Source organism: Megalops cyprinoides, chromosome 19 (assembly GCF_013368585.1).
Source record: "Megalops cyprinoides isolate fMegCyp1 chromosome 19, fMegCyp1.pri, whole genome shotgun sequence".
Taxonomy (NCBI): Eukaryota; Metazoa; Chordata; class Actinopteri; order Elopiformes; family Megalopidae; genus Megalops; species Megalops cyprinoides.
Window position 1 is genome coordinate 27,610,859 of NC_050601.1, and position 14,454 is coordinate 27,625,312.

At 42.4% G+C, this 14,454-nt stretch overlaps 1 protein-coding gene across 1 annotated transcript; it reads left to right on the top strand.

Moving 5' to 3' along the window:
• The first annotated feature begins 692 nt into the window (after window positions 1-692).
• On the top strand, window positions 693-12,801 carry haus7 (HAUS augmin-like complex, subunit 7). The gene is made up of 10 exons (XM_036553452.1): window positions 693-755; window positions 4,298-4,413; window positions 4,986-5,053; window positions 8,029-8,090; window positions 8,781-8,884; window positions 9,337-9,504; window positions 10,084-10,186; window positions 11,111-11,326; window positions 11,592-11,703; window positions 12,602-12,801. The coding sequence occupies exons 1-10, from the start codon at window positions 699-701 to the stop codon at window positions 12,661-12,663; spliced, it is 1,068 nt and encodes a 355-aa protein (XP_036409345.1). The 5' UTR covers window positions 693-698; the 3' UTR covers window positions 12,664-12,801.
• Window positions 12,802-14,454: the final 1,653 nt, after the last annotated feature.

Sequence of the window (14,454 nt, forward strand, 5' to 3'; positions counted from 1 at the left end):
TGGTATTGTGGTGCCATCGACGGTGATGGAGAGGTCATGCAGGGGGGAAGGGCCGGCTGGGATGAAGAGCAGTTCCGTTTTACTGAGGTTCAGCTTCAGATGGTAAGATAAGCAGAAAAAAATCTTAATGCAGTCTAAAAATATAGTTTACTATACTTGCAATTCAGAAGTTTGGTGATCTACATTTGGTGTGTAACAGAGATAGCTCTCACAAAAGAAGAGAGTTCTTTCTTGCTCAGTCAATCAAACATGCCCTTGTTTTAGTTGTTTTTCATACAGCTGTACAGAGAAATAGTTAACACCATAAGTATTACACATGATCTACCCTAATGAGATGAATAGGCTAAAATGAACTGCTATATTCAGTGGAGATCGTGATACGTATTGCATTCTACTCATAAAGGACACAAAATCAAATATTTCCAAGACTGGACTGATGTCCATGCAATATAACTAGGTTACACAACTATACTCAAATTCACTTCTAAAAGGTCGATTTCAGTCTTGGGCTGGGGACTCTTTGCTTCTAGAAACTGCTTTAAATGATTCCGATCAGTTTTGTCATTCATGTGACGGGGGGTAGGGATGGCCTCCGATCTCGATGAGCTCCGTCTTCCGACACACTAGGTGGCGGTGTACCTCTTTAGCTGAATGGAAAATCGTTTGAAATCCAATAAAGAATTCCCCGGTCGGAAAAGATGGCGGGTACTTTGAAGGAGAAAGAGCTCGCTGAGCGACTTTACAGTACTCTACAGGTACGTATGTTATTTCCATTACCACTGTACAGTAACTAAAGTCTTTTCATGTTGTATATTTTGAAAATGTAACCATGCGGTTTGCTCGCTAGCCAGTCAAGCAGCAGCCTCAGCTGGTAGGAAATAACTCTCTGGCTAAGTAACTAGGGATTGTAGGGAGACACGTTACTGTAAGCTAGCATTGCGAAGTAAAATAAAGTAGCTTCTAACTTTGTTTTCATATGAACTAGTAAAGATAAATACACAGTAATTAATATGAATTGTTTTGCTTGCTGTTCTGGCCACCACAATGTAGTTAGCTAACGTTAGGTTAGCCTGATAAAGATTTCACGTTATCCAAGTCTTGAAGAATTGTATCTGTCAGCTAGATAGCGATTTGCGAGCTTTATAGGTAACTAATTTTTAGTTGTGGCTGTAAGCCAAGGTGAGCTTTCGTTTTATTACCAAAAAATAGTCTTTATGACCATTTGCTGTGATGCGGTCTTGAGTAAGGATAAGGCCAGATTCATACTACATGACTTTCAAAGTCGTCAGATCGCTGTACTGTTCACACTACACAACTTGCTGTCTTGTAATCGGGAATCTTGAAGTCGTTGTGGTTAGCACACTACATGACTGATCAGCGATAGGGGGGGTCACACATTACAAGATTACACATTACACCAGGGGGAATCTCCGACGAGTCTGTCTGGTCTCCAAACTACATTTTGTCACGAAAACACATGCGAGAAGTGACACGGGGAATGACACGATACCATGCGCGAGACAGGGATTTTTTTTCTTCCAGAAATGGCTACTGTAGACAAAGATAGTATGCTCTGTAAGCAAAATGGCCAAAATATCATCTCACAGTATATGTATTTTGACGGGGTACTGCTATTATTGATATTGTTTATGTAATGTAAGTGTCATAGTCTCAAGTCATGAATTCATATTCACAGTATTACAGAAATGTATTATTTTTTGGAAATAGGGCTGTGCGATATGACGATGCATATCGTATGACGATTGAAAAACGTCAGTCGTTTCATATCATGCGCAATCGTTTATTTCGGTGTGTCGCAAATCACACACTTTACGGCAATATTTTTCGTCATTTGGACGACTCTTTGCGTTCCACACGGCACGGATGCAGCAGGAAATTTGCACGAGTGCGCATGTGAAGAAGGGATCTGGCAACAGGCATAGATCGGGTAATGACAGCCAACACAAACACATGGAAGAGCGTGTACGTGAGACAGAACTATAGTTGAAAAGTGTTTTCTATTTACCTCTTTATATTTTATACATTAATATATGTATTTTGTTACTTGTTTAACCCTTTTGCACGTAACTTATTTTATGCAATGTAGCGCGCTGTACATGGTTCGTTATGTTTATGTAAGCGTTATTAAGCTTCTCATAGTTTTCAGTTAGCATTTGCTATTTTTTAACGTTAAATCGCTAAAGCTAAAATTAGCCAGAATTTTTCCAGTCTAGTGTTTCAATCGCACCGGTTTTAACATACCCGCGAAACGGCTAATCACACCGGTGTGACCTTACGCGCGAAAGAGTTCATTGAAAATTTGCACAAAGGTTCTAAATAAAAGGAGAAAAATAATCAAATATGAGTAAGTACCTTTTATTTGTCGAGTATATAATTCAAAATGTAATAAGAAATAGGCCTTTCCATGCGGTCATTTTATGTAAACTATTCATTGAATTTACGGAAAATTTGCTATATCGTGATATGTATCGTTATCGGGATATGAAATGACCTATATCGGGATAAGAGATTTTGGTTATATCGCACAGCCGTGTTTGGAAACATCAAAAAGGCATTGGTGCTCCTGTCAAAGTTCAACCAAATTTTCCTCCATTGCTTCGGTCCAAGCAGACTGCGGAACTTTTGGAAAATTTGGATTTGGACTCCCTGACAGGTACAGATATTTAGTCTGCTAGATAGTTTTCAGACGTCTGCAAGGCATCGGCGAGTCTCTCGGATCGCGTGTTTGAACAATGCACACATAAGGATGGAGAGCCGATTTGCGAGTGAATGCCAATTTGCATCTCATCAGGGGCTTTTCACAGCGATCTCCAAAAACTGTCGGCGAGTGGAAAATCAGGCCTAAAATCATGTAGTGTGAACCTGGCCTTAGGGGTGCAACGAATCATCCACGTAGTCGACTAAAATCGATGACCAAATTAGTTGCCAACGAATTTAATTGTCGATTAGTTGGTGACATCATCACATGTTTTTTGTGCTGACTCAGAATGCTCAGACATGTAGCCTTAGCTACGCTGCTTTACTGGAGTGAACAATACAGATGGCAACACCTTCATGACCAAAGACCTCGAAAGTGGGGCAGCTTTTCACTCTTAACCCTTTCGCATGTAGGCCTAACTTATTTTTTATGCTATGTAGCCGCGTGTTACGTTACATGGTTATGTTTTCATTAGCGTTAAGCATCTTATAGTTTTCAGTTAGCATTTGCTATATTTTTAATGTTAAAATCTGTTTCCTCAAAGCTAAAATTAGCTAGAATTTTTCCAATCTAGTTTTCTAATCGCACCATTTTTAGCATACGCGCTAAATGGCTAATCACACCGGTGTAACCGTTCGAGCGAAAGGGTTAACTCTGCCAAGAAGGTTGTGAACTGCAACATTTGCAAACCTGATCTTGCCTGGCATGGGAGCACATCACTTATACTCAAGCATCTGAAGAGGTGGCACGTTGGCTCTCTGGATGAAGACTAGATAGCATAGCTAATGTTAATATTAATGGCCATGTTACTTCACGTCATGAGCTGTAATGTTTTCTATTTTGAAATACATTTTCTCTTGATCAATATCTTATTAATGACATTAAACATACAGTGTAGCAAATAATAACCTATTATCTCACTATTAACTCACAACGATCCTCTTCACATTCCAAATGTGCCCTAACTTTACAATGTTAAACCAGAGCCCGTCTGCTATTTAGAAATTCTCTGCTTAAACATTGCATCGTTGTCATGGCGACTGTTTATGGCTGGAGATAGTTTTGCTGCTGAGTGCACAAGTTTAGAGAACACTGGAGAATTTGATACTTTCTAAATCCCAAAAGATTTGTACAGTGTGGCTATGCATGTGTGCCATTTGTGGGTTGCATTCGAATTACTTCGAACGAGTTATGGGTTTGTTGGATCTCGTAATGCTACCATGGATGGCTTTCTTCAAATGAAGCAGCAAGCAACTGCTCTCACTGAATTAAATTTAAAAGCCGATGGATAAATAAGAGCCATTGAGTAATTGTGCGATTCATAATCCAAATAGTTGATTATTAATTTCAATAATCGGTAGATTATTCAACTATCAAAATAGTCCTTAGTTGCAGCACTAGTAATGATGTCAATAAGTCATGACGTGCAAAGCCACCCCCATAAAAACGAAAAAAAAAACTTGTTTTTTTTCTTCAAAGGACACTCTTGTTCAGTGCTATATCGGTATCGATGTAGATGTAAATTAAACTATGTTAACAATAAAGCATGTAAACATGAACTTTGGTGGTGACGCTTAGGTCCTGGGGTGCCCCCTGGTGGAAGGTCTGTTTTTGCAGGGAGCGGACAGCATGGAAGATCTGCTGTGCACTCCCTCCCTGCACCGCACCGACATTCTCAAATGGATCTGTGCTAGGTATGTGCCATCGCTGAAATTCCGGTTTAAACTGAGTATGTGTGAGGGGATGAGCTGCACAAAAGTAAGTGCAGTAATTCTCTCTGCCATATCTTTACTGTTTCTGCCTCTCAGCACATTACATTACTTCATTTAGCAGATGTTCTTTCCCAGAGCAACTTACAAATAAGTGCATCACTATGCTAAGAGTAGTTATCGCAAACTATTACAAGTACAATATTTTCATCGTAATATGTATGCCTTACTGACAAATTTGACTTGTCAACACGCACCACCTATTGAAAGGTATTGTGTGAACTGGAAAAGTGGCTGAGTTGTGTATCCTAGGTTACTACTATTCAGCTGTATAAATGGATAACATTGTAAAGAACTGTAACCTATGTAAGTCGCTTTATATAAAAGCATCTGCTAAATGAATAAATGTAAATGTAAATGTTACTACTAAGAATTTTGACAGAACTGGTAACTGGTAGCTGGTGTTGGAAAGCATCCTTTCAGAATTTTTTTTCCAGTTTGTTGTCTGCTGTGGCCATTAAATCTTTGAAATCTTGCTTGGGAATTTGTTTCTCCAGCTGTTGCCCATCACTTAAGGACAAGTTCTCCACTCTCAGATCAACGCAGGCCGACGCCATGAATCAAGGTGAATCAAGGCAGCCGTTGCTTTTGGCTCGTTCCCGCTACCTGTGTTCACCTATGGCTTGATGATGGCAGGGGCGCTATCGTGTCCATGTTTGCTCACAGCCTTTCCATTGTCATCTGAACTTGCCCGGTTCTCTGTCATGCACCTTAGCTCTAGGTCGGCTATACAGACAAGCTGTCAGGGCCAGCCCGACGCATAAATGAACTAAGCGCCTCTTTAGGGCACCCATGGCCACCAGAGGGCCCCCAAGAGCGCTTGAAATGTCCCACAAGAGAGCTTGAAATTTTTTTTTTTGTGATATATTAAAATTGATAATGGTTGTGTTAGATCTATAGTAGGTGTGCGAATGATCAAGCATTGACAATAGTCAATAATATTGGCAGCGCTAAGGTGGTGGGGGGCCCCCAAATCAAATTCTGCTTAGGGCCTCATAAAGGCTTGGGCCGGCCATGCAAGCTGTAGCTGTAGGTCAGCTATACCAACAAGCTGTACCTCCAGGTCAGGTATAATGAGAAGGTGTAGTTCTAGGTCAGGTATACCAACAAGCTGTTGCTCTAGGTCAGCAATACCTGATGCATTTCCACCGACAAACTGTAGACATAGGTCAGCTGTAGCTGAGGCATTTTCTGTAGTTCTGGGTCTACTATTTACATTTACATTTTACATTTATTTATTTAGCAGACGCTTTTATCCAAAGCGACTACAAAAGTGCATACAGCAAGTATAGCGACAGTACGGGGGCAGGATGTGTACAGTTCCACAATGAGACAGTTCTCAGCTGAGAGCAAGGTCTGTTTGAGGACACAGTACTATCAGATTTGTACAATTAGAGCCTATAGGGCAACTAATACGATACACCTTCAAACGGCGGACTTCAACAACTTCAAACGGCGCAATGAGCATCAGGGTAAAGGCGGCAACAAGAAACAATTTAAAAAGCACAATTTAAAAATCACAGCAATTTACGACAGCACTGATTGGGGGGGGGCAGCAATTGTGTGCTAGGTCAGTCCATGTAGAGTCTGAAGAGGTGCGTCTTCAGGCCCCGTCTGAAGGAATGGGGTGAAGAAGCTGTCCGTAGTGAGACAGGGAGTTCGTTCCACCACTGGGGAGCGATGTAGGTGAAACGCCGATGTCTGGCAGAACGAGCACCTCCTGCCTTGACCATGCATTTTGTATTTTGTACAAATGTGGAACAACTTCGGTATAATAATATAAGTATAGTTGTTATTGTAGAGGGACGAAAGAAACAGCTGTTACAATCGTCCCAACAATGACTCCTGACAGTTAAACCTGACTTGCTTCTAAACTGAGAAACTCTGACATGGCAACCTTCAGGATGTGATAAAGCACTAATTAATCTGTCAAATGATCATGACTATGACACATGAAACAATAGGCACAACTTGTCATTCAAAAAAAAATTGCAGTTTGAGTGAATTTACTTTCCATGATTGAAAACAGCTTCTCGGGTATAACTCTGTGAAAGTGTCCATGCGATTTTTTGGGGTTCTGGTAAGTGTTGCATGCTGTACATGCTGACGCAGTCAGACATATAAGACTTCTATGGGCTCGGAGAAAATCGCTGTGTTACTTTCGTCCCGGCTCTCCCCTACATGTTTCAGATGATAGCTCGATGTTTGAGGATGTTTGACGACTGATAGGCAAATCTTTGCATGCAGAGTTTGCTTGTCACCTTCTTGGGGTCGTCCTTTACATGCTCGAAATGATCCCACACTTTGGATGATTTCCTGCCCGACATAGTCTAATAACTTTTCAATGACAAGGTGCAGCTCCCAAATGGAGTTTGAGGGGTTTTTTTTTTTCTGCGACTAACCGTCCCATGAAAACTTGGTTGACTAAAACCGTTTTCACATATGAACTTCAGACAATGTCTGGAGAATCAGGTCCGCACGTTGTCCGGAGTTGCCCTTTCACACATGTAGCACACAACAGGGACTAGTCCGTGTCAGACGCGTTCTCACCTACTGGAAATGCTCCGTTTGGTTTAGGCGAGGGATGGCGCCCGGGTAGAGCATGCAGGAGGCAGGACATGACACAAAAAGTACGTTGCAGAAATCGCAGTGGCTGTATTCGAAACCGCCTACTGCATACTGTGTACTGGGTATTACACAAGTATATACTGTATACTGCATGCTACTTTTCAGTGTAGTACCCAGTATGCGACCATTCATGATTACATTTGTAGTATGTTACATTGTTGCGTGAAATCATTGCGAGTTTAGAAACGTCCAGATTTCCTCATGGTATTTTCCAGTTAGACGCCACTTGCATTCTCATGAGTTAAAAGTATTGATGAGTTCACAAAAACTACAAGTTCAAGTGTTGGTGTTAATTATTATGTGAATTATTTGTTTTATTGTTAATCAAGGAAGATAAAGGGGAACAGGTTGAAAGTAATGATAGATTTAAAGGTAATGTTTCAGCCTCCCCTGTTTCCAGCTCACCAGCCTCCACTGGTAGCCATGTGTTTCTGTCTACCACATGGAAGCGGCATAGTGCTGTTGCTGTGATATCAACATTGAATAGATACGAGTTGCGTTTTTTTTCCCCTGGAAGCATTTCACATGGCCTCAGAAAACTGGAGGTGTGCTCCCACATCAGGTATGACTAAAGGGAAAAAAATACAGAAAGAAACCTAATGCCACATCCAGGGGATAGCTGCTGTTGCTCTAAAAACAGCTATTTGATATATCGCGACGGCTATATCACCCAGCCCTACTGACTGTTTTTAGCTAGATGTAGATGTAGAGCCACAAATGATAGTGAGACTAAGCAGTGTAGTGCTGGAGTGAATGAATGATATAAAATGCCTGGAGGGCAATGTAAAAAGTGTTTCTCCAGGAGGAGTCCTCATGGCCAAATGGTCTGTTGCTCTATTCATCAGCCACAACTTTTAAAACCTTTCACCATGTTGCCTCTTCTGTCAAACCCTCAACCCCTGCCCCATACAGAAATGGTGCGTTTTGGCCACGACTTGATGCTCTGTAAACTTGATGACTTGGATCTGATCAAGGTGAGTGAGTGTAGTGTTTTTTTTTTTTTTTACCTACTCTTGGCACTTTATGATGATAGCAGTTTAGGTTTTTATAATCAATCTTGCCAAATAGTCTGCATTTTGGACACCCGAGCAGAATTAGCAGGGACACATGAGTGAAAGCACCAGGGTACTCTATTTTGGCACGTATCATGACAGTCTTTCCAAACACGTTCTTTGAAAAAAGACCTGGGCAACATGTGGCTTAGTTCCAGCCAAAATTCAGCGCATGGCAGGTCATTGGGGTGGTTTTGCTGTGGGTTTCCACCAGAGAATCAAACCTGCAAGTTACATTATGATTAATACATTATTGCCTCCATTATTAAATGATGACTGTGTGATGTATATGAATGCATTATTGGTCTTGTAAGCCCTGTATGGTTCATATGATTCCAGCAGATATAACAGTTCACTGACTATAATTATAATACTGCAAACATTGGAGGCATATCTGTCCAAACACATAACCGCATCCAGGGGATCCTGTTCCTTCCACCTAGGCTCTCCAAATTCGGCTAGGGTTGGATTTGGGGTTACGCTTAGGGACCTCATCAGCGAACAGTGTAACCCTGGGCAGATGAGTTTGTCTGCAGCAAGACCCTCTCTGTGAAGCCTAGCCTTTGGCTTCAGAGCACCAGTCTCAGTGTCTCTCTTCATCCCCCCCCCCAGGGCTTGGCTCCACCCCTGCAGCAGCTTCAGTTCTTGGAGCAGCTGCTGGCTCTGATCCCGGAAAAGTGCACAGAGCGAAGCATTGTGGAGCCCTCCCCATCTGGGTGAGATACAAACCATGGCACCAGCAGCCCCTCATGCTGTCATTAACTATACTTAGTAGCAGTGTTCCTTCTGTTCCTGGGCCTGGCACTGGGTTTAGGATCAGCTGAATGGTACAGTATATAACTGTAATAGTGTAACCTTTATTTTATTGTGTGAAATTACAGCTGTATTTGATGTTGCTTACCGGCTGTAAGTCAGACCTGCCCTTTCCTACATCTGATAGCTAAAATTAAAATGAACTTTGTTTGGTAGGATTTGATCACACCAATGGATACCTTCTGTTACATGTGTCTGTGTCATGTAGCCTTGAACCCAGTGATGTTGCTGTGCTCAGGGCTGAGCTGTGTGTGCTGGTGTTGCTGTGCTGAGTGTATTGCTGTTGGTGTGTTCAGGGCTGAGCTGAGTGTACTGTTGTTACTGTGTTGAGCATGCTGGTATTCTCTGTGTTCAGGGTAGAGCTGAGTGTGGCTGAGGTGGTGCAAAGGAATGAGAAGCTCCTCGGGGAGTTGATGTCCCCCATTCACATGCCTGAGCTGCTCCAGCTCCTGTTCCCCTCCTGCTGCCCCTGGAGTGCAGACCTGAGGGAGATACTCCGCTGCAAAGCCTCCCAGAGCAAGATGTGAGACCCCATAACCAACCACTCATGACCTACGACCCCCAGACCACCATCCATACCTGCATGCTGTCTGGGAGATATTCATTTGACCCTGAGTTAGCCATGCAGTAGGGAATGTATGTCCATTCCATTTCCCCTCTCTCTCTCATCTTCTCTTTCCTTTTTTCTCCTGTGACCCTTCCCACGTTAAATTATTTTTAGAATAAAGTGTCAAGCCAGGGGGTGATTTCATGAAGCCAGTTTGGCAAAATATTTATCATGTATGTTGCCATAGTAACAGGGCTGACTTGTCTGCAAGGTGCTTTGTGAACCTGAAAGAGGCTTTCCACATTCTGCACAGAGATGTTAGTGTCTAACTCCATACATAAGGTGCCTGAAATCACTCCAAGGTCTGGTAGGTGTATGGCATATTATTGCACAATTTAGCCTTAGCTGATTTAGCGTTAAACATTCTTAGCCTTATTATCCTGCATAGCATCCATTACACATATTTCCGAGCTGGAAATTTACTGGATATGACAGTGTCAGTGCCCCACCTGGGAATCAAACCCCTGGGTCCCGAATTGTGCTTTTCTGCTGTAGGGGTCAGCAAAGGTCAGGTTGCGTCAAGCCTGAGGACCATGCAGTCCCAGTGAGGGCTTTGCTGCAGTCGACTCGGGACACAGTGGAGGAGTTGCAGAATGAGGTGACCAAACCAATGCGCTTCATCAGCGTGGCTTTGGTGTGGGGAATGCCTGCCAAGGTAGCCTGTCCAGCCCGTTTACTGGGCACATGACAGGGTTTCAGCGGAAATGGTTGTCATCCAGCAGTGCTAGAGCATTATGGGATATGAGAATATAACACGCTCCCATCCCATCTCGCTTTAGGAACAAAACACAATGATGTTTATAAAAAAGAAAATAAGAACCATGTGAAAAGAAACTTCTCAAAAAAAAACAAACAGGAGTAGAAGTTAAATGTAATTAAAACCATAATTCATTTCATAAATCAACAAACGCAGCGACAGCAGGCTAAGCACAAAAAAGAGCCTCTTGCAGCAGCCACACACCTGTATTTAATGCATCTCTGATCAGGCAGGCATGACCCATTAACCAATAGCTGCCTCTTAGACAGTGAATATTACAATTAGAAAATTAACAATAAAACAATTACCTGGTTTAGATGCAATTGATGGAAATGAACTCACTTACTGATAAAGTTGAAAATTTTAAGGCAAGGATCCTTATGTATGCACATTTAACCACACAAAAGAGAGTTTTTGTGGAGTTTTTGTGGGGAACAGGTGAAGGTGCCGCCAAAGTCATGCAAGTACAATGAAATTTTTCTATTCCCCTGCCCCCACCCCATCTCTCTCCCCTATCTTCTCACCCCGTTTTTGCTCTCCTCATTTCATTCCCCTCCCGCTCCCTTTCTTCCCCTCTCCCTGCCTCTCTCCCTCTCCTTCCTCCCTTTCCTTCTACCTCTCCTTCTCTTCCCCTCTCTCCCTCCCTCCAACTCTCTCTTCCTCTACTTCTCCCCCCCTGCCTCTCTCCCCTTTCTCTCCTCTCTTGTATTGCATCCTCTCTCCCCCCATTCCTTCTCCCTCCTTCTCCGACTGTGTGCCCCTCAGTGTATATTCCTGCAGTCAAATGCGGCCTCTCCCAGCCCAGCTCTGTCTCCGTGTGCACTGCGCCTGGTCATATCTGACCTGTCCCATCTCATGCTGGCCTTCAGCCAGTCCTTCAACACAGAGTTCAGAGGCTACTGCCACAGGAAGCCCCCAGCCCTCTCCCCCAATTCCAGCAGCTTCTGCACCGTGCACCAGCTCCTGCACACCTGCAACCAGGTACAGCCAAGAGTGACAGCTCGCACAGTCACCCTGAGGCTTAACTTTCAATAATCGTATGGTGTTTATGGTGTAGTTGGCTAAAACTTCTTAAAACTTAGAAGTGTCTTAGAACACATATCTGATGATTCAGCTAAAGTATATAACCCTTTGTGCTACAGCATACTGTATATCCCTGTGGTAAAGATGAGCTAGTTTACAGACACACAGTCATATAGCCTCCCTTGGTTAAGGTGCCATTTGAAGGTTTGTGTGTCATCCTCAGGAGCTGCGGGCTCTTCAGCAGCTGTCAGACACCTCCAGCACGATGGTAACAGCATTGACGCAGGTGCAGATGGAGAGGATGTACTGGGGAGAGGGACAGAAGCACACTTTGCGTGAGTACTCTGCGCATCTGAACAAATGCCCAAGCACACATCACTGCCACAGCGTACCAAAGACTAAAGTACAAGCACTTGTGGAGCTGAGATCATATACCAGTGTTTGCAGGTTTGATTCCCAGGTGGGGCATAGTTTCTGTACTCTGTACTTTAAGGTGCATAACCTGAATCACTTCAACAAACATTCAGCTGAATTAATGAATAGTAAGAAAAAGTGTAACACATGCGAGTTTCCCTGAATATGCCCATCTGCAATGCAAGCACATACTCACTAGTGACTCCTGCTGAAGTCAGGCAAGCAAGGACTCAGCAAAATAGGATTGGGACACTATCATATTTACAGGGGCCCCAACACACAAAACAGTCAAACAGTGATATGTCTGTATTACACTATTAGAATAGGACGCAACTCACTGTTTGAAGGTCTTTGTGACAAAAGACATGGACAAAAAAGCACCTGTAACATTTAGACGGGGTGTCTGGGTTTGATCACGCATTCAGCTCAATGCCTCTCGACCCCTTCCCACAGCTGCGTGTCAGAATGCTTTTAGCCTGTCAAAGGGGCTGCCAGATCCTTCCAGAGAGATTTGGGAATAGAGGTGACTCCTCCAGAAGGAAATTAGACTGGCATTTGCTCAGCATTTCAGTTTAGGTGCAACTTAAGAATTGCTGCCTTGTTTTTTAATAGGGCAGCCATTTTGGCATTTTCTTTCCCTGACCAGAAATGTATCCACACCAAACACAATTTTTCTGTGTTAAATATGCCATATTCATAGCCATCCATTTGCACATGTGCACTTTCTAATAATATTTTCTGTGTCACAAAATCTTGAATTCCCCTGCTTTAACCTTTGATGTAAATGGGTGTCTTAAACACATTACTCTTCTGTCTCAGCCACCAAATTGGAAGAGCTGAAGAAAAAATACACAGACTTTCTCTCTCTGCATCAGCAGTGATGTGCCAAGGACTTTCTACAAGCCATTCTTCTGTAGCCAGGAGGGATACGTCCACACACCATAACATTATATGTAGTGTGTTCCTGCATTTGACTGTTTTTGAATTTGTTTGCTCTGGGCTTTTTTTCCTGTACATAGCACTTGGACCTTGAGAGCAACCTGTGTGCTGTTGGTTTCAAATTTTTAGTAACACAGAAAAGCTAATAAAAAATGTCTGTGTGGATTTTACAAATCAATGCATTAAATCAAAATCAAGTTTAGTGTTCACATTGAATAAATTGGTTTAATAAACTTGCAGGGAACTTTCCCACTTTTTGTGCATTCCCTATGTGTACACATCTCCCTTTCTCAACTAGATGACTAGGCTTGACTTGGTCATTAGACGGCCAGGTTGTATTTGATGGAAGTGATGACAAGGCGAACTCAGTGTATACTGGAGTCATTTGCAGCCATAGCATCCTCAGTCATCAGGGTTCACCTTGAGCCAGTCAGATAAACCTAGTAAAGTTGCTTGAAAAAATGTTGTCTTCATTTTTATCTTGGAGAGTTTGACACAGGTCAAAGAATATGAGGAGGAAACTATTATTTTCGACAAGGGAAAGGTATTTGGAACAAAAGGTGAAAAATGGTTTATATAATATGAAACAGCTAAGATTACCTCATAGCTTCATGTGGCAGCCTTCTGGGATCAGACACTACAGTTACCTAGTTTTCATTGGGTTTTATAGATAGGACCATGTACGTGTATTATGCACTACATGTTAGCCGTATCATTTTTGTTAGCCTATGAATAACTTCTGTCACTTAGTACCTCCTTGTACTGTACACAACAGATGCAGCCTTTGATGGAACAGGATCAGCTGGGAGCTGAAAAGAACCAAATATCATGGTGTGCCTTTCCATGAATGCCACTACTAACGCAAAGACAGGCATGTTAGCAACAAACAAAAATATGTTACTGAAATGGATAAAAAGCAGTAAGTTCTTTGCGATTCACAGAAGGTCAATCACATTTTAGAAATATATGAAGCCACATCTGGTACTGCTGCTGTACCAAAGCATAGGCCCTGTTCACACCTGGCATTAACATGCGTCTTGGGTGATCTGATCACAAGTGGACAGCTCGAAGTACGTCTGTTCACACCTGGCATTAAAATGCGTCTCCACATGCGTCTTGAGTGACCACTTGTGATCGGATCTCACTTCCCCGCTATATATGCAAATAAACACGTATATCATTTCTGTTTGCAAATGTAAGTTTACACATCATTCAAAGGTCTGTTTGAACGAGTGTTGTTATGACTGTCACTATAAAATGGTGCATGTTGTATCTCTAAATGAAAACCTAGTTGACTAGCAAGCTAGATTCCATTCATCACTGAAATTAAATACTCAACACAGCTGCAGCTGATCTTTTGTTAAATTCTGTTTATCATTGGAAAAAGCAGAAACGCTAGATTAGAACATTTTGAACTTCACCGTATTTGTGTGGCACCTTGCCAGTATGGTAGAAATAAATAGGCTAAGCAAGATATTATGTTTACAAAGTTTCTTACTATATTCACCGCAATGAAAATGTTTCATAATGTAGTTTAATATCAAAGAGTGTTTGCTGGTTTGCTAGTGTTGTGAATACATTTATGAATTACTTTTCTAAAACAGAAGCGTGCTTGTTATCTACCTGGACTGACCTGTCACACAATTTCTCTCGGACACAGTGGTGGAGCCAGAGGGGTGTCTGGGGTGGCACTGGACACCCCTGATATCTAATTGACCACCCCGGGTGCCACC

Coding starts and splice junctions, on each gene's coding strand:
- haus7 (XM_036553452.1), top strand. CDS start 699: ATGGCGGGTACTTTGAAGGAGAAAGAGCTCGCTGAGCGACTTTACAGT. Junction 8,885..9,336: donor GTGGAGCCCTCCCCATCTGG/GTGAGATACAAA, acceptor CTCTGTGTTCAG/GGTAGAGCTGAGTGTGGCTG. Junction 11,327..11,591: donor TCCTGCACACCTGCAACCAG/GTACAGCCAAGA, acceptor TGTCATCCTCAG/GAGCTGCGGGCTCTTCAGCA.